The sequence below is a fragment of the Geotrypetes seraphini genome, chromosome 6 (assembly GCF_902459505.1).
Source record: "Geotrypetes seraphini chromosome 6, aGeoSer1.1, whole genome shotgun sequence".
NCBI lineage: Eukaryota > Metazoa > Chordata > Amphibia > Gymnophiona > Dermophiidae > Geotrypetes > Geotrypetes seraphini.
The window spans coordinates 5,936,072-5,956,955 of NC_047089.1; the positions used below are offsets into that span (position 1 = coordinate 5,936,072).

Sequence of the window (20,884 nt, forward strand, 5' to 3'; positions counted from 1 at the left end):
GGGAGTGCGTGCGAGTGGTCCTTCGGGGTGGGGGTGCGAGCGGTCCTGCGGGGGGGGGGGGTGAATCGTACGTCGGGGGGGGGGCATCAGGCTTTCAGGGTGGGGACAGGACTTCAAGGGGGAGAGGAGAGTCGGGGCGGGCGAAAGGAGAGTTGGACGGCGACGGGAGAGTCGGGCAGCATGCGCGGTATACGGGTGTGCGCGGTATATAAAAATTTCTGTACATAAATTTGTGTTTTTCGCGCGCTATACCCGTGTGCGCGTTTTACACGGGTGCGCATTATCTACGTGAAAATACGGTACTTGTAGTGATACCGTACATAGTGATGCTGCCATCTAGTGTTTTAAAAGCAAACTGCAAATCTGTATCTGATCTGTACGGTATGTGGAGGATGCTGTTTTCTAACAGATTTGAAAGCTGATTTCAAGTTCAAACTTTACAAGTGTACATTTACCGTGTTACAGACACATTTCCAAAAACGTTAGCTTGCCATGTAAAAGGTAAATAAAAATTGGCATGCAAATCCTTTAAACCAGATTGTTAACTGTAAAATCAAAAATCTGGTTTAAAGGATTTGCATGCCAATTTTTATTTACCTTTTACATGGCAAGCTAACGTTTTTCTCTCCATACTGTTAAGATGGTAACCGCCCATCCCCCTGATTCTCTTGTGCCATTTTGATTCCCCCCTCTGATGCCCTCTGTATCATTTTAAAAGATCACCCCCCCCCCCCACCCAGGATACCCTAGTGCCATTTTTTATTCTTTTACCCTTAGGCATGGCCACAAAAAGAAAAAGCTACTCTGTGGAGTACAAGAGGAGAATCGTGGAAGATTCTTGGGGCCAAAATCTTGCTGCTTTCTGCAAAGAAAAAATGTTGAATATACGATTGCTCCGCAAGTGGCGAGCAGAGTATGGTAAACTAGTTGAACAAGTGGAAAAGGGAAATTCTAACAAACGCAAGTGTGGATCAGGTCGGAAACCAATATTTTCTGAGCTGGAAGATCTGATCTGTGAATGGGTTGTTGACAGGAGAACAAAGGCTTTGGTTGTGAATAGGGCTCATATTCAAGAATTTGCCCTTGCAATGGCGCCACAGTTTAACATAGCCTCTGAAAATTTCAAAGCATCACAACACTGGCTGGATAATTTCCTTCAGAGAAGTGAATTGTCTTTAAGAAGATCCATGACATTGTTTAGGCTGGAAGATGCTCAAGTGATTAAGCGAGCACTTGCATTCAAGTCCTTTATTGATGAGATTGACTTCTCTAAATACAAGCTTTCCAACATGATTGCTATGGATGAAACTGCAGTGTTTATGGGCCAATCATCTCAAACAACAATTGAACAGCGGGGTGCCTCCTCAGTGTACATTCCCTCCACTGCTTATGAAAGTGCACGTGTGACCTGTATTTTGGCAATTCGTCTGGATGGCACTAAAGTCCTACCTCTAATAATTTCTAAGGGCAAGAAGGAAAAGATTGAACGTGTCTCAGGAATTTTTGTCCTTGAAACTGAAAAAGCCTGGGCCACACAAGCTGTTATAAGAAAGTGGGCAGATTTAATGCTGCCACTTGTTATGCGAGGAGGTCAAAGAGGTCTGCTAGTCTGGGATGCAGCTAGCACTCACCGTGCTAAAGATATGAAGTCATTTCTTCATGAAAGAAAAATAGATCAAATAATGATTCCTGCGGGAATGACAGCCTATCTCCAGATCCTTGATATTGCAATCAACAAGCCATTCAAGGACAATCTGCGCATGGAAATTAATGACTACATTGAAAATAGAATGGAGAGAAATCAGCGTGGAAACTTTGTGAAACCTAAACTGCAAGAGGTTATGACTTGGGTGAAGAATTCATGGGATAAAATCACTGACAGTTGCATTGAACATGCATTACGAGCAGGCTACCTTGATAAGAAGTACTCATTTGAGGACACTGCTATTGCTAAACATGAGAGATTTGGTCCACTGATTGTGAAAGAAATGGAGTCCCAAGTAATTGACCTGGAACCTCAGGGTGTGAGTTATTATGATGATGTTCCAGAAGATGATGACTTGATTGTCATTGATTAAATGTGTAAATGTATCATACTGTAAACTGTTATACAGTAAATGTTTTTCTGGTTTGTGATACAGTTTTTTCTGGTTTGTGATACAGCTTTTCTGGTTTGTGATGACCTGTACCATATACAGGTAATAAATGTCTTTTTTTCAGCAATAAATGTGTACTGTATTCTTCTTCATGGAAAAATAAGACATCCCCCTGAAAATAAGACCTTGTGCATATTTTGGAGTTTTTAAAAATATAAGACAGTGTCATATATTCGGGGAAACAGGGTAGGAGTGAGATGCCAGGGCATGGGGAGAGAGAAGGAAAGGAGATAGAGATGTCAGACCATGGGAAGGAAGGAAGAAAAGGAGAAGAGAGAGATGCCAGAGCATAGGGGAGGGGGTGAAGCTGAAATGAGAGAAAGGAGAGAAAGGGCACAGGAAATACAGTTTATTGAAAGGATATAGAAAGAGGAAAGATACCATATGGAACACAGAGAGAGGGCGGACACTGGATGGAAAGGGCAGAGAGGGTGGACAGTGGATGAAAGGGGTAGAAAGAGAGGGCAGAGACTGGGTGGAAGGGGCAAAGAGAGAGAACAGATCTTACATGTAAGGGAGCGAGGACAAACGCTGAATAGAAAGAAGAGAGCGAAGAAAAGATGATTAAAACAGAAATGACAAAAGGTAGAAAAAACATTTTTTGTTGCTTTACGTAGAATCTAGTAGTATTGTAACTATTGATTAAAGTTTATAAATAGGAAATGGAAATAAGGCAATTTTTTTGGGACTCAACCCCTTTCCTCAGGTCAGGACACCATAACAGTAGTATACTACTGCACGGGTGCCCAAATGGTCGATCGTGATCAACCAGTAGATCGCAAAGGCAATGCGGAAAAGCAGAGACAAGATCATGAAGGGCATAGAGAAAGTGAGAGGGACAGATTCTTCAAACTTTCAGAAACTACAAGAACGAAAGGTCATACGGAAAAATTAAGAGGGGACAGATTCAGAACCAATGCTAGGAAGTTCTTCTTAACCTAAAGGGTGGTGGATGCCTGGAATGTGCTTCGAGAAGGTGTGATAGGACAGGGTACGGTATCAAGGTTCAAGAAAGGATTGGATGAATTCCTGAAGAAAAAAGGGATAGAAGGGTATAGATAGAGATCACTATACAGGTCCTTGACCTGAGGGGCTGCCGCATGAGCAGACTGCTGGGCAGGATGGACCCCTGGTCTGACCCAGCAGAGGCACTGCTTATGTTCTTATGATCGCGTTGCCTTTGCGATCTTTTTCTTCCTGCCTCCCCAAGCCAGGTCAGGCAAGGCACATACAAGCGTCAGACTCACAAGACTTCACCTCTGACGTCAATTCTGATGTCGGAGAGGAAGTTCTGAGCCAGCCAATCGCTGCCTAGCTGGCCCGGAACTTCCTCTCCAACGTTAGAATTAATATCAGAGGTGAAGTCTTGCGAGTCCAGCACTTGTACGTGCCTGGCCTGGCTCGGGGAAGCAGCAGGGAGAAATTGGCGCGATGGCTTGGGGGGACAGGGAGAAAGAGAAAGAAAGACAGGCAGGCAGGCAGGCAGGGGGAGAGAGAGAGAGAAAGACAGGCAGAAATAAAGAGGGGGCAGGGGGGAGAGAGAAAGAAAGACAGGCAGGGGTAAAGAGAAAGAAAGACAGAAAGAAAAGGGGAGGGGCAGTAAGAAAGAAATATTGGATTTAAAGTCAGAAGAAGGAAGTGCAATCAGAGACTCATGAAATCACCAGACAAAAAGGTAGGAAAAATGATTTTATTTTCAATTTAGTGATCAAAATGTGTCCGTTTTGAGAATTTATATCTGCTGTCTATATTTTGCACTATGGCCCCCTTTTACTAAACCACGATAGTGGTTTTCAGTGCAGGGAGCCTATGAGAGTCGAGAGCAGCCATGGGGCATTCAGCGCAGCTCCCTGCGCTAAAAACCGCTATCACGATTTAGTAAAAGGGGAGAGGATATATTTGTCTATTTTTGTATAGTTGTTACCGAGGTGACATTGCATATTTTAAAGTCATCTGCCTTGACCTCTGAAAACAATATGATAATTAACATTTGATACAAATGATAATTAACATTTTCTTTGCGTACAGTGTGCTTTGTGTTTTTTAAAATTTTATTGTTGGTAGATCATTTTGACTTGGTCATTTTAAAAAGTAGCTCGCAAGCCAAAAAAGTGTAGGCACCCCTGCTGTACTGTCTTGAAGAAAGATTTGGCCTCTGAAAGCTAATTAAAAAATAGATTAGTCCAAAAATTGGTATTTTCTTATTTCTCATTATTTGTTTTATTTCTGTTTGTTAATTTGTAAAGTGATTATTGTTATGTAGCAGTTTTTTTCAAATTTACATCTACTGTCTTTATATTTTGCACAGTATTAGAGGACATGTGTTACTGTTTTTGTGGTGTTGCATTGTATGCAGAGTCTGGTTTCTTGATTCAGTTTAACTTTTGTCTACATATTTCTATTTTTAGTTTGTGATTATTCCATATTGGGCGAGGGTGAATCTGTGTTCTGTGTGTATGAAAGGGCTTTCTGTTAGCATCGACTACAGGATTAATTGACTGTGCAGGATCTGGATTGTTTAGTTTTACAATGCGTGTGTTGTGTTCTAGTGCTCACTGTAGTGTTTAAGATGCTGCCTTTTCCTAGGTGCACCCTTGTTGTGTGACTCATGGAATATTACTAAAAATATCTTTTTTATATAGAGGAGGGGGTTAAAAAATGATCAGCACTGGGTACGCCACTGGATTTAATGACCCTATTCTAACTTTACTGTTGATGTAGGTGTTGTCCCACCCCCCACCCCCACATACACACTATAAAGAATTAAAGTTGTATTAACATGAAGCAACTTTCAAATGACATTATAAGCAAATAAAATTAGCAAATAATTAGCAAACACATTGCTAATTATTACCTGCATCTTTAGCTAAACTGTTTTGCCCTAGCTCTCACTTTGCACTACAGCAAAATAAAAAAGTAGCAGATAAAAATCAATCACACAGGTCTCCTTCAAGGCTCAGTAACACCTCTCCATAAATTATGTGGAAGAGGTCTGGAAGTGGGGATCGCATCTATTTCATATCCTCAGTGAGACCTCAGGAAGGAACATTATTAGAGGTGCTGTAGAGCCATTTCTTGTATGACTGGATGAGCTATATTTATCTTTTTTTTTTAGTTCTTTAAATTCATGCAGAAATAAATGGCTAGATTGAACCTAATGACTTCATTAACGCATTTCCCTTTTTTAAACCTCTATACCATTTGAAAGAGGGCAAATATCTAATTATTCCCTTCTAGAATTGGATACATCTTAAATTTAGTAAAAATATTTTGGCAGAAGTGTCAAACCGTAAAAAAGGAAGTCATATTGAGATTTGGAAAATAATAATTAACTAATAAAAATGGTACACATTTAGGGCTCCTTTTACTAAGCTGCGATAGCGATTTTAGCGCGTGCAGAATTGCTGCACACACTAGACCCTAATGCCAGCATTGAGCTGGCGCTAATTTTCCCGCATAGCGTGGGGGTTTGCGCGCTAATATTCTGCGTGTGCTAAAAACACTAGCGCACTTTAGTAAAAGAGGGGGTTAACTTTACCCATCACCAAATTTCCCCATCTCACCCCACCCAGCTACTTTTTCATGCCACCCGACAGGAAAAAATTTCTGGGGAGAACACTGTATATCCTTACCTTTTCATCCTGTGTAGCACTGAGGTCTCTCTCCAGCTGCATTTCCTTTTTTTGCCATTCCTTCAGTACATTTTCTTGATCATTAGAAACCTCATCCAGAGCCTTCTGGGACTCCACCAAACGAGTGTAAAAATCTCGCACCTGATCCAATGAAGTATGTGAGATACCAAAACGTGATTACAGTAGAAATTGTACAATTGTCAATAACAATTCAAATAGAATCCCACTGCACAGAGCCAGAGTCAAAGCTTTGCATCTTCTTACTTCCTAGTCCAGCATAAAGTAATCATCACTAGAAACACAGCACAGGAACTGAACTGAACTTTCTTCAGGAATCCTGCTTCATTAATTCAAATAGTGGATGCAGTGTCGCATAGAAATTATGCATATAGCACAACACTTATAATAGGAAACCCAGAGGATGATCATGGTTTGGTGTGGTCTTGCAGCTACACAACAGATACCCAATCACACAATTCACCTAGTTCAAGCCCTCAAAGGCATTTCAAACCTGCTCTGGTTGACATCACAGTCAGGTATCAACCACAGATTTCTTATATTGTATGCATGTGTCAAATCTGTATACATTGGACACCTGGTATAAGCAAACATTATCTTATGCATATTCACTGTAGATATTGTGAAAACCCTACTGGCTCCTTTATCAACTGGAGCAGGTTTGAGAAGTCATGAACTATTCAGTCAGAAGCTTACATTGCTTCATCAGAAACCCCCCCCAGTCTAAATAAAACATAAGTCATAGCATCTGTAATTTCAGTTGCAGGTATATTACTAAGGAATAATTTGACAGGACCATTGAAGTTACTGAAATATACACGAATATAAATCGAGGTAACTTCCCTCCCCAAAGCAGGGGAAAAAGGTTCACTTGAATATAAACCAGGAATTTATATTCAATTGTCCTACCTTGCATCCAGCCCTCCTTCTCTTCCTGCCCAGCTCTTAACCCAGTCTCTGATGCCCACTGCAAGCCTTTCAAGCCCTGGTGGTCCAGCGGTGAGACTGGACTCATTTAGAGCACTAGTCTTTGACCTAGGGCCGCCATGTGAGTGGACTGCTGGGCACTGGTCTGACCCAGCAGCGGCAATTCTTATGTTCCTTTTAGCATAATGCTGTCACTTCACCAAAGGCAAAATTGGAACAATTACTATATATACTCAAATATAAACTAAGAATTTTGGGCCAAAAAATATAGCCCTAGAAGTAGCCTTGCTAGGTGAAACACAGTCATGCTGGGCGCCTTGTTATCCAATTATTCTACAATAAAGGTTTTACATTAGCCCTTCACAGTGCTTGCTTGCTTCATCATTAATCCTATTGGAATTCTACTGGAAATATATTTGCAAATGGGGGGGGGGAGAGGGGGAGGGTGGGTTGTCTAAATTATACGGAAGGTTTTAACCTATAAATAAGAGTATTTATATTTATATATTTTTGTTTAAATATGAATGGAATGGGTGGGTGGGAAGGGAATAAACTTATATATCTGAATATATTAAGAAAATTCAAGTGATTTATTTAATCTTAAATGTTTTATTAATTGAACACTTGGTGTAAGTTTTTAAAAATGAATAAAGATTTAGAAAAAAAAATTAATCCTATTGGGACTAGCAGACACCACTTGCCCATCTGTTTTCTCTGATCTTCAGATTCTTTATCTGTATCACTCCGTCACCACTCCCGATCAATTTCACATGTCGCTAGCCTTCAAAGTTGTAACCCTAGTATCCCCTGTACCCGTATCCTCCTCTACCAGAGACCATTAGAGAATATTAAATAACTGATTAAGGAAACAAACTATTCTATTTGGTGATGGTATCAGTATTAACAGTATGCAATAAAAGAAATCTCAAGGAACTGAGAGCCTTTTGAATAAGTAATTTGGGTATGTATGTCCTTTTTAATTATAATATTACAATTTTTATTTGAATTTATTTTAAGTATTGTTAATTATTTTATGTTATATCTTTGTCACATGACTAATAACATTGTATGTTCAAGGACTCCTGATGCATGCATGCTTTAGCTGAAACATAGTCCTTGTAGAGTCCATGATTTGCTACATGCTTTTGTGATTGACGAGACTGCTTTTCATTTTTGGTTGCTAATAAAGAGGGTTTTTGAAGACCAGGCATGCTCTGCTCTCTTCCTTTGGACAAATCTGCTTATGCATCGAGAGTAGCATCAAGGAGAAAAATCCTACAAAATCTGATATCCAAGACATTGCTCACAGATATGGTCAGCAACAGGAAGATATCAAATCCAGGTAACTTTTGACTAGACAGCATGCTTCTACTCCATGGGTTTCCAACCTGTCCAACCCATTCCCACTGGCATTTAAGACTAGAGCAAGTCGGGGGGCATGGCTTTGGCGTGCACACAAGATGGTGGGCTGAATGTGACCCTCCGCTAACCCGAGCAAAGTTTGAAAAATTGAAAGTACCTTTAGGCTTTCTTTCTTCCCTGAAATAGTACTATTTGATTCAGGAACATGGCGTTTACGCAGGAAGCGAAAATTGACACAGCTTTCGCGGCTGCAGGGACAGCGAAACGCGTCAAACATGATCAGGTGACGCCATCTAAAGCGCCGCTTCCTGAGGAAGTAACGGAAGCTCTAGATAAAAATGAGGTAATGACAGAGTTGTGAAACATACAAAGAATGCTTCAGGATAACGCAACTAAAATTACTAAAGTAAAAGAAGAAGTTTTGAATATAAATAGACAGTTGGAAGTAGCTAACCAAAGAATGAATCTACTGGAGAATAAAATGGATCAAATGGAACTGAGCACAACCCAATGTAAAGCGGATAGCCAAACTATTAAAGAAATGAAGACAGCTTGAAGACTACAAAAACAGAAGAAAAAGGAAGAATGTGAAAATTATTGGCTTAGCTGAAGGTTTGGAAGGGGGGAATGTTATTCAATTTTTGGAAAATCTGTTACCTAAGTTATTAGGTGACAGGTCAAAAGCGCGCGCCGACAACCCAGCGCAGACAACTGAGCGCAAGGTGGAAGCGCGCCGAAGAAACACAGTATTTTAAAGGGCTCCAACAGGGGGTGTGGGGGGAACCCCCCCCACTTTACTTAACAGAGATCACGCCGGCGTTGTGGGGGTTGTAACTGAAAACTTATACTGAAAACTTCACTTTTTCCCTAAAAAAGAGAGAAAAAGTTAGGTTTCCAGTAAATGAGGAGGGTTACAACCCCCCAAACCCCCCCCCCCGAACGCCGTCGCGATCTCTATTAAGTAAAGTGGGGGGGGGGGGGGGTGACATCAGAGACGTGGCAGAGCAAATCAGGGCAGTAGAAGGGCCCGAAGCAGCATGTGAAGACTGCTGCACACGCTGCTTGACTCGCCAGGTTCGAAGTCGGGTCCGCGGGAAGGGAAGGGAAGGGGGGGCGGCAAAGGACTCGGACTCCTCTGGTCTGTCGCGGAGGGCGGCCCTGCTCCATTTTTCGGTTCATCCCGGAGAGGGGGGGGGGGGGGGGGCAGGAGGCGCTCTTTGTGCCCCAGTCCCGGCTTGTGGAGGTGATCGTCGGCTGGCTGGGAGCAGGCTTGTGGAGGCGATCGTCAGCTGGTGAAGTAGTACGCGCATGCGCACTCTCGCCAGCACAGCACGACAGATCAGATCTCAGGGAACACACGGCGAGAGTGCGCATGCGCGGCTAGCATTTTATTATTATTGATATTGATTAAACCTGTGTTATAACTATATACCACCCCCTTCCCATAATTATAATTATACTTTCAGTGTAAAAAAGCATCTACCGTATTTTCGCGGATATAACGCGCGCGTTATATGCGTTTTTACGTACCGCGCATACCCCTCGCGCGTTATATGCGTGAGCGCGGTATACAAAAGTTTTTAAACATAGTTCCCACCCCCGCCCGACTCACCCCCCCAGCAGGACCGCTCGCACCCCCACCCCGAACGACCGCTCGAGTAACTGACAGAGATGGTGGGGAAATTTTGAAGAAAGATTGTGTCCCGATATAATTTAACGGAACCCATAAGAGGGAAAATATTGAATTGAATTGAAAGTTGTCCTCCTTTGACGATACTGAAGATACTGAAAAGGGAATTGAGTGAAGAAAACTGATGAGAGAGGATTAACGGCATTTTCTCACTAATTAAATACCGAGGCGCTGGGAACAGATAAATGTCAGTTTACTAAAGTAAAAAAAATTTACTGAATTGAAAATTGAAAATTGCTTTACTCTATCAAAGCTGCGATTGGGCTTGTGAGAGAGGAGCCAAAAGAAAGGATTAACGGCATTTTTCTTAAAGCTGAAGTAACGTGACATCGGGGTATTTGAGAAGTGCTGAGAATAGATAAGGAGAAATTAGGTTCTTACCTGCTAATTTACTTTCTTTTAGCTTCTCCAGACCAGTAGAGGTTAACTTTACGAATGGGTATATATCTAATCATGACCAGCAGGTGGAGACTGAAAACAAAACTTTGGGACAGTATATACTATCCTCCCTTCTCTATTTCCCTCAGTCTGCCGAATAGCCAAGCAGAACGAAGAACTGGAAAACAGGAAGAAAACAATACTCCGAACAGGAGTAACAAATAACATACCCAAATGCTGTTGGAAAATGCAGAGGAGAAATACCCGAAGGAAAAATGTCCCCACAGCTCGCCAGCTAAGCCAGCCGAGCCACAGCCGCTGTTCTTTAATTCTCCCCGGCCCTAGAAAAATACTAGAACCCGCAGCAAAAAACAAAAACTGCCCGCGAAAACAGCCCCAACAACAACAACAACAACAGACAGGGTGGGGACCTCTACTGGTCTGGAGAAGCTAAAAGAAAGTAAATTAGCAGGTAAGAACCTAATTTCTCCTTCTTTAGCACTCTCCAGACCAGTAGAGGTTAACTTTACGAATGGGACGTACCAAAGCAGTCCCTCTCACGGGCGGGACCCCCGAAGGGCCGATACCAGAACACGCTCACCGAACACCGCGTCCCGACGCGCCTGAACATCTACCCGATAATGTCTAACAAAAGAATACAAGGAGGACCAAACCGCAGCCTTACAAATATCCACCGGAGGCACGAGCGACGACTCAGCCCAAGAAGCCGCCTGACCCCGAGTGGAATGAGCCTTGAGAAACTCCGGAACAGGCTGCTGTTTCAGAAGATAAGCGGAAGCAATCGTCTCCTTGATCCAGCGCGCAATAGTAGCCTTAGAAGCGCCAGCTCCCCGACGAGGACCAGCCAGGAGGACAAAGAGATGATCGGACTTCCGGAATTCCTGGGTCCGCTGCACATCAGAGCGAAGGACCCGACCGACATCCAACTTGCGCAGCTGCCGTTGCTCAGAAGAGCCCTCCCGACCACCCAAGACCGGGAGAACCACCGATTGATTGACATGAAAAGGAGAAACAACCTTCGGCAGAAAGGAAGGAACAGGCCGCAAGACGACCCGCTCCCTAGACAACTCCAAGAAGGGAGCCCTACAAGAGAAAGCCTGCAGCTCAGAAATACGCCTAGCAGAAGTAATGGCCACCAAAAAGACCGCCTTCAAAGTAAGGTCCTTCAAAGAACAGTCGTCCAAGGGCTCGAAAGGCGGGCGCACCAAAACAGAGAGAACCAGATTAAGATCCCAAGAGGGAACCGAGGGCCGTAGGGGAGGCCTAAGCAACTTGGCCGCCCGCAGAAACCGAATCACATCAGGAAGAGCCGATAAACGCTGACCTGACACCAACCCTCGAAAGGTCGACAGGGCCGCAAGATGAACCCGGAGAGAAGACCAAGCCAGGCCTCTATCCAGGCCATCCTGCAAGAACTCTAGAATGTTAGGCAGAGAAGCGCGAAAAGAGGTCACTCCCCGCGCCCGACACCATTCCTCAAAGAGACGCCAAACCCGCACATAAGCCCGAGAGGTAGAAAGCCTCCGGGACCCCAACAGTGTAGCGATCACCTTGTCTGAATATCCCTTCTTGCTAAGGCGACCCCTTTCAAGAGCCACGCCGTAAGACAGAAGAGAGACGGGTCGAACAAGGGAATGGGACCCTGCATCAGAAGGTCGTCCGAGAGAGGCAGAGGAAGAGGAACCGCCACCAGGTGCCTCACCAGATCCGCATACCACGGACGTCGAGGCCAATCCGGAGCCACCAGCACCACCAAACCCGGATGGTGAACAATGCGAAGAAGCACTCTGCCCACCAGCGGCCAAGGAGGGAACACATACAACAGCCCCTCCGTTGGCCACGGCTGGACCAGAGCATCCAGACCCTCGGCCAGCCCTTCCCTGCGACGACTGAAGAAGCGGGGCACTTTGGCGTTGCCACTCGTGGCCATCAGGTCCATCAGGGGCTGCCCCCAATCTTGCACTATCAACCGAAACGCTCCGGCGCCGAGAAACCACTCTCCTGGATCCAGGAAGTGACGACTGAGGAAGTCTGCCTGAACATTTTCTACCCCGGCTATATGAGAAGCCGAGAGGTCCAGAAGATGGGACTCCGCCCAAACCATGAGCCGAGCCGCCTCCTGCGCCACAGGAGTGCTCTTGGTGCCCCCCTGACGATTGACATAAGCCACCGCCGTGGCATTGTCCGACAGGACTCTGACCGACTTGCCCAGCAAAAGGGAGTGGAAAGCTAACAGCGCCAGCCTGACCGCTCTGGTCTCCAACCCGTTGATCGACCAGGAGGCCTCCTCCGCGGACCAGGTGCCCCGAGCTGAGTGGCCCATAAACTGAGCCCCCCAACCGAGGAGACTCGCATCCGTAAGGAGCACCGTCCACTGCGGGAGATCCAGACCCACCCCCTGAACCAGGTGAGGGGTCCGGAGCCACCAGCGCAGACTGCAGCGCGCCAAGCCTCGCAGGGGAACCGGAACATCCAAATCTTGCCTCCGGGGAGACCACCTCCGGAGCAGAGCATACTGAAGAGGACGCATGTGGGCCCGCGCCTACCTCACCACGTCCAGGGACGCCGCCATTGACCCCAGGACTTGGAGGAAATCTCGCGCCCGAGGACCCCGGGACGCCAAAAGCAGGCGAATCTGAGATTGCAATTTGCTCACCCGGGCCTCTGGAAGGAAGACCTTCCCCAAGGAGATGTCGAACATAACCCCAAGGCACTCCAGACGCTGAGCCGGGACCAACCGACTCTTGGAAAGGTTGACCACCCAGCCCAGCGACCGGAGAAACTCCACCACCCGAGCCGTAACCCGGGAGCTCTCCTGCAACGACTTTGCCCGAATCAACCAGTCGTCCAGGTAGGGGTGAACCAGGATGCCCACCGACCGCAAGGCTGCCGCGACGACCACCATTACCGTGGTGAACGTCCGAGGAGCCGTGGCCAGACCAAAGGGAAGCGCACAGAACTGAAAGTGCCGCCCCAAGATCGCAAAGCGAAGGAAGTGCTGATGAGAGGCCCGAATTGGAACCTGCAAGTAGGCCTCCGTCAGATCGAGAGACGTAAGAAACTCCCCCGGCTGAACCGCCAGAATGACCGACCGCAGCGTTTCCATGCGGAAAGACGGAATCTTGAGAGCTCTGTTGACCCCTTTCAAATCCAGGATGGGCCGAAAGGTCCCCTCCTTTATGGCCACCACAAAGTAAATGGAGTACCTGCCGGTGCCCCACTCCGTAGGGGACACCGGCACCACTGCCTCGAGATCTAGCAAACGCTGAAGGGTCTGACGAAAAGCCTGCGTCTTCCATGGAGTCTGACATGGAGAAGCGAGGAAAAGGTCCGGCAGAGAGCGGGTAAACTCCAGAGCGTAACCGTCCCGCACCACCTCAAGGACCCACTGATCGGACGCGATCTCGGCCCATTTGGGGAAAAATTTGCGCAGCCGGGCCCCCACCGGAACCAAAGGGGGCGCCGGCAAGGAGTCATTGCGCAGGACGGGAAGCGGGGGAACCGGCGGAGGGATTCCCTGCCCCCCGACGGGCCCCCCGAAAGGGCTGCATGCGCTGGAAGAACCGACCCCGGGAAAAACCCTGAGCCGGGAAAGAAGCAGCCCCACGCCCCGGGCGATACTTGCGAAATTCCCGCAAACGCCCCCGGGCAGCCCCACACCTAGACGCAGGGCGGGCACGGTCCTCAGGCAGACGGGGCACCTTCGAGTCCGTCAGAGTCTGAATCAACTCATCTAATTCCTCTCCAAACAAAAAGACCCCCTAAAGGGAACTTTAGTAAACTTAGCTTTGGACGCAGAATCCGCCGCCCAAGCGCGCAGCCACAAAATACGCCGCGCGGCCATGCCATAGACTTAGCCGAAATCCGCACCAAGTCATAAAGAGCATCTGAGAGGAACGAGGCAGCCATCGCAATCTTCGCTACCTCCTGATCCACTAGAGACCAGTCATCAGACTCCCGATCCAGGACACGCTCAGCCCACCGAAACACGGCGCGAGCGACTAGCTCCCCACAAACAGCCGCCTGGACCCCAAAGGCAGAGACATCAAAATCATACTTAAGAAGAGTCTCTAACGCACGCGCCTCCGAGACCCTAAGAGCAGAACCGTCCATAACAGGCACGGTATGCCGCTTAGGAAGTGCCGAGACCACCGCGTTCCCCATTGGCGAAATTAAGGTAGCCCTACCTCCCTCCGGGACGGGATACCCAAGAGCCAAGGCGCACACCAAACGAAACTGCGCCCATAGGCCACTGCGCCAACACAAAATCCCGCAAATCCTGACGCACAGGAAAAGAGCGGGAACCAGGACAGACCCCCTGAAGCAGAGGGGCCCCCATACGCGGGGTCTCCGGCGGCGCCACTGCAAAAATGCAGCACCAAGGAGACCTGCTACACAGGTCTAAAAGCTCATCCCTCTGAATAAAAAAGCGCACCACGGACGCATCTGCTCTGGAAGACGGGAAACCCGCCGCCCCGCTGCCAACAGGCGTCCCCTCTAGAGGATCCTGGAAGCCCGCCAAAGCAGCCAGGTCCTCAACCAGGCCAACACGCTCCTCCGCCCACCAATTCGCAATCCAAGCCCCCCCGCGGGCGCTTGGATGAGGGAGGAGGAAGAGGGGACGCCAAACGAAAAGAGGGAGGCAAAGCCATAGGGGGCGCGGAGGGAAACCCCCCCCCGAAACCCCCCAGGCGCACGTGGGACCCCCAAAAGTCCGCACAAAGAAAGAAAATAAATTGGGGGCAAAAAACCCCTGGGGGTCCCCAGGGACTCCCTGCCCCAGCAGGGGTCCATGCTGAAACCTGCCCCTGTGTTCGCCATACAGGGGGAAGGTCACCTGAGGTTGCAGACAAAATGGAGGGGCCAGACAAAGAAAATGGCGAAGTTCCCGCCAAAAATGCTCCCTCCATGGCCTGTAGCGGCTGAGAAGACTGAACAGTCTCAGCCGCTAAGACAGGCAAGTCGGCATCAGCTGTCAAAAAATCAGCTGAGAGGGAATCCTTCGGGGAATCCCTCCGTGGGCGGTTGTGGAAGACCGGGCTTCCCCACTGCTCCAAGCCGACTCGCGAGGCACCATCGGCGGGGAGCTCTGGGCGCCTGCAGCCGCTGCCGACGGAGCTCCACCACCTCACCGACCCAAACCGCCGAGTTCAGGCCGGCCGCGAGTGCCTCGCGGCTGGACTAAAATTGTGGCCAACTCCCCCGGAGAAGGGCACAATTGCTCCAGACGCGACCTAGCTATAAAAAAGTGCTGGTTACATGAAAAAATACAGTAAAATACAGTTTTCTTAAAGGGAAACAACCCTTCAGACCAGCACTACCTCAGGATTTTTTATTTATTTATTTATTTTTTTACAGAACAGACTCCACAGGCTCTCGAAGCAATATGCCTTGCTTGACTTAGGGGGCAAGGCTTACTGCTGAGGCTCCTCTAAAAAAATGTGGGGAGGTGGAGGAAGTGGGGGGAGGGACCCCGCTCGTGACCCGCCGGGTTTGACACCCCCGAGGTCGGACGGACCCCCAAACAGGGCCCGACCAAGCTCCGTCCGGCCAAAAACAGGGACAATAAACCCCTAAACAAATTCCAACAGCCCTACCAAGAGAGATGGGTACAGATCACTCAACACCTGCTGGAGACTGAAAGAAGACTGAGGGAAATAGAGAAGGGAGGATAGTATATACTGTCCCAAAGTTTTGTTTTCAGTCTCCACCTGCTGGTCATGATTAGATATATACCCATTCGTAAAGTTAACCTCTACTGGTCTGGAGAGTGCTAAAGAAATGACAGTTACTTCAAGATTACCAAAGTAAAAGAAAATTACTGAATTAAGTGTTGATCTCCTCGGTCTGGGCTGCGATTGGGCTTGTGAGAGGAGAGCCAAAAGAAAGAATTACTGAGTTTTTTTTTTTTTCTCAGCGCTGTAGCGGTGTGTCATCGGAGGAGAGTGACTGGCGGAAATAGTAATATAAATCTGTAGAAAGATTTGACCCGCCGTTTCTGAAAGAAACCTAAAGGAAGGAAAGATTGCTGGATTGAGTGTTGCCCTCCTCCATTGAGACTGTGACGGGGCTTGAGGGAGGAGAGCCAGAGAGAAAGATTACCGACATTTTTTTTTTTTTTTTTTCACAACAATTGAACTGGAGACAAATAACTGACAGTTGCTCTAAGAAAACTGAAATAGAAGATTTGAGTCTGTTTAAAGATTGTGATGGTCTGACATTGATAAATATCAAGCTTTAAAATAAAGTGGTTATAAAATAACCTTCTTGTCAATATTAAAGTGATAACAGACCCTAAAAGAGAAGTGTTCTTTCTCAATACAAGATTGGGACAGATAACTAAGAAAAAGAAAGGGAAAAAGGCTGGGAAAGAAAAAGAAAAAAAGGAGAAAAATTTCTACTTCAAAAGATAGAACCAAATTCTGGAAGAAAAAGGATTAAAAAACTTAAAACACCAAATCTAAACCTAAGAGACTAAACTTAAGAAAGGAAAATTTTTGAAATTTCCTCACCATTTTTTCTAAACTGATATAGCAGGATATTAAAGACAAAACTACTGAAATAGTGACTTACAGAGGTTCTTGTGTCATTTGACATCTGTGAACAAAGTAAACTCCATAAAAATAACAACATGGCAACTACCAGACAAAACAAAAATGAAACAGGCACGTCAGCAAAAAGACAAAAACAGGATCAAATAACACCAAGCAAGATCCCACTTCCAACAGAAGAACCTGACATATTGAGTAAAGCAGAAGTCATGGAAGAACTAAGACAAATCAAACAAATGCTTAAGGAAACTGTAACCAATATGTCTGAAATGAAGGAAGAAATATTAAACATTCATAGACAAATGGAAAGTAATAACAAAAGAACAACTGAATTGGAATCTAAAATGGAGGTCATGGAACGTGAAACAAATAGATGCAAAAATGATAATTTGGAATTGAATAAATTAAAAGATCAACTGTATGGCAGAATCATTGACTATAGTTTTACCAAAGCCAAATAAAGATCCCACTTTGGTTTCAAACTACAGGCCTATTTCGTTAATCAACGTAGATGGAAAACTTTTGGCTAAAACATTGGCTTTATTTAGCCAAAGCTCTCCCTTTTATTATTGATATGCACCAAACTGGATTTGTTGCTAAGAGACATTCATCTAATAATACCAGATTGGCTTTTCATATGTTAAATTTAACAAAAGCCATGAATGATCCAGCTTTCTCTATATCTTTGGATGCAGAGAAAGCTTTTGATCGTGTAGAATGGACCTTTATGTATCAGGCATTAGAATGGTTTGGCATAGGTTTGGGATTCATACAAATGATTCAAACATTATATAGCTCCCCAGCTGCAAGATTGTATATTAATAATAATTTATCAGAATGTTTTAACTTGCAGAGGGGGCCTTTGCTTTTTGATATTGTATTAGAACCCTTGTTATTAGCCATTCAACAAGCTAAGGAGATACAGGGTATTCCTTATACAGATCGAGAATATAAAGTCTCTGCATTTGCAGATGATATACTGCTTCATTTGAGGAATCCAGAAATAACCATTCCATGTTTGCTGGAGTTAATTGAGAAATTTGGAAAATTTTCAGGATATAAGATAAATTTGGAGTAAATCAGAAATCCTTCCACTTAATGTGTATTGCACAAAGGGCTTGTTTGAGGATGGATTAAAATATTTAGAAATTTGGATTAAAAATAGGCTGGAAGACACAGTGAAAGAGAATGAAAAATTTTTGTTAAAGAAGGTAACAGAAATGTGTGAGCAATGGAATCCTTTACATCTTTCTTGGTGGGGGAAAGTTCAAACAATCAAAATGATGATATTGCCTGTGGTCTGTTATCAAATGAGTATACCACCAGTTTTTTTTTTTCAAGTGTCCTTTTATAAAAAATTAAATCGTATTCTTACAAAATTTATTTGGCTGGGTAAAATGCCTAGAATTGCTTTAGTATCTTTACAAAAAACAATTACGGAGGGTGGGGTAAATTTTCCAAATTTTTATAAGTATCATCAAGCCTATATTTTACGCCAGAGCTCATTGATAATACCCCAGACTGGTTGTGGTTGGATGGCGACTCATGTTCCCTTTACATTTATGTCATGTTCTCAGTATTAAGATGCTTAGAGTATATAAAGAGAATAGAATATTAATGGATACATGGAAAACATTATGCTTTGTTAGTAAATGATTTGGCTAAACTCCAAGATTTGAATTGGCAGATTTAAAGTCGTTTGGAAACATTGGATTATTGCAGGTATATGGATTTTAGGTAATGTTATTTCAAATGGTAAACTGCTTGATTTTTCACAGTTGCAACATAAATTTGGCCTTAATAGATCACAAAGTTTTAGATGATTGCAACTGAAGCAGGCTATTCAGGAGGGGTTCCCTGAATGGAAAAATCTTAATAATAAGTATATTTTGGAGTTCTTGTGCTTTCAGGTGGACTTCCTAGGTCATCAGGCCGCACAGTGGTATAAATTGATATCTGGATATATGAATAAAAAAACCAAAGACAGGTCTTAGAGACATTTGGAGCATTGAGATTAAGCATCAAATTAATCCGTCTCAGTGGCCACGAATTTGGTCTTGGAGGATGAGATGTACAGTGTCAGCAACTATGAGACAAACCTGGTTCTTTTTATTGCATAGAGCATTTTGGACCCCAGCTCGATTACAAAAGTTAGATAGCTCTAAGTCTAATAGATGCTGGCACTGTAATCTTGAAGCAGGGACTCTAGATCATTTATTATTCTATTATCCCTTTATTATGGCTTTTTGGAAATCAATTTGGCCCCAAATGAATTGTTTATTATAGAATCAAGTGGCACTATCCTATGATATGATTTTATTTGGTATGGCAATGAGAACAAAGAGCCAAATTGAATCAAAGAATAATAAACTTTTAATGATTATGACAGGAGTCGCCATACAACAGATCACAAGTAATTGGAAAAATTGGAATAGACTTAATTATAACTTTTGGTGGAAATCGATATGTCATATTTACAAAATGGAGAGAACAATAGCGGTACAAAAAGGGAATTTTAATAAATTTAAAGAGAACCTGGGCTCCCTCCAACTATTCCGAAAACAACTGAAAACCTGGCTTTTCTCTAACATATAACATCTCTTCCTCTGTTTCATCCCCTCTTTATATATCCCCTTGTAAATCTTTCCCCTCTCTCTTCCTATATTTTTAGCTTTGTAAACCGTGTCGAGCTCCACTCCCGTGGAGATGATGCGATATATAAACTTAAGGTTTAGTTTAGTTTAGATATGGGGGCCATTAACAAAATATTGCAATGAGTAGATACCATTTTATATTATAAATACAATTTAATGTAAGAAGGGTTGGGAGGGGGGAATTTGAATATATTAAATGACTAGATTACTAGGAAAGATTATTAATGCGATATATTTGATTGAATATAAGAATGAAAAGGGGGGAAAGGATGTGGAAAATTTTCATTTACTAATATCATATAATGATAGAATTTCAAATGATGTATTTATTGACAAATGTTTTTAATACATATGTATTTGTTGCAAGATGAAAAATGAATAAAGAATTAAAAAAAAAAAAGACGAGCAAGTCTAAGGCTGAGATATCAATGGCCTTTTTTTCTTTTTTTTTTGCAGCTATTCACCAAATTTATTTAACCTTACTGCCTCAAAACTTCCTCTCCGTATCTAGCTCAACCAGTGAAATAGCAAATCTTGGAGGCAGGGTATGGACTGTGAATCTTTAGGGAAATCAACTTCTCTTCATGGCAAAGTTATTCATTAGTTAAATACTTAGAATAGATTGGAAACACAAAGCACAGGCATCTTTACCTTGTAGGAAAGATCCCCATTCTCCTCTGACAGCTGATCAATTTTCCTCTCCATCTGACTTTTGTCCGTCTTTAGGTCTTGACACTGCTTCAGTGCATCTCGCAGTCGAATCATCACGCTGCAACAAATACAAAACTGGGTACTGAAAAAGGAGAAATTAGGTTCTTACCTGCTAATTTTCTTTCTTTTAGTCTCTCCAGACCGGCACAGTTCACTAATGGGTAATAGCTCATTATGACCAATAGGTGGAGACAGAGATAAACTTTTGACTGTAGTACAAGTGGGTTGTGCAGTCCGAAGTACACTCAGTCTGCCGAATAGCCAAGCAGAATTAAGAAACTAACAAATGTGAATTATAACAGCAACAACACTCCCCACAGGTGGAACAACAAACAGAGAGAAAATACTGTTGGAACTTAAATAGGAGAAGGACCTTCAGAAACGTCCCCACAGCTCGCCAGCTATGCCAGCTGAGCCAAAGGCCGCTGTTCATTTAATCTCCCCTAACCCAACAAAAACACGAGAACCCACGAAAAAACACACTCTTCAAGTGAATCCCAAAAGAGCAACAGACAGACAGACAGGGTGGGGGCTGTGCCGGTCTGGAGAGACTAAAAGAAAGAAAATTAGCAGGTAAGAACCTAATTTCTCCTTCTTAAGCATCTCTCCAGACCAGCACAGCTCACTGGTGGGACGTAACCAAGCAGTACCCATCATGGGTGGGACCCCCCGAAGGGCCGCCACAAGAATGCTCCCCAAACACCTTGTCCTGCCGCGCCTGAACATCCACATGGTAGTGCCGAACAAAGGAATGGAGAGAATACCAGACCTCCGCTTTACAGAT

The 20,884-nt window shown here is 44.6% G+C and overlaps 1 protein-coding gene across 4 annotated transcripts in view; it reads right to left on the bottom strand.

Annotated features, from left to right (window-relative positions):
• The window catches only part of NUMA1 (nuclear mitotic apparatus protein 1), a 271,890-nt gene that overhangs the window by 135,993 nt on the left and 115,013 nt on the right, over positions 1–20,884 (bottom strand). For all 4 annotated transcript variants that reach the window (XM_033949032.1, XM_033949036.1, XM_033949035.1 and 1 more), the window contains exons 11-12: positions 20,041–20,158; positions 5,789–5,929 (exon numbers count right to left, since the gene is read on the bottom strand). In XM_033949032.1, the coding sequence (XP_033804923.1) occupies positions 5,789–5,929; positions 20,041–20,158 (259 nt within the window). The remainder of the gene's footprint in view (positions 1–5,788; positions 5,930–20,040; positions 20,159–20,884) is intronic.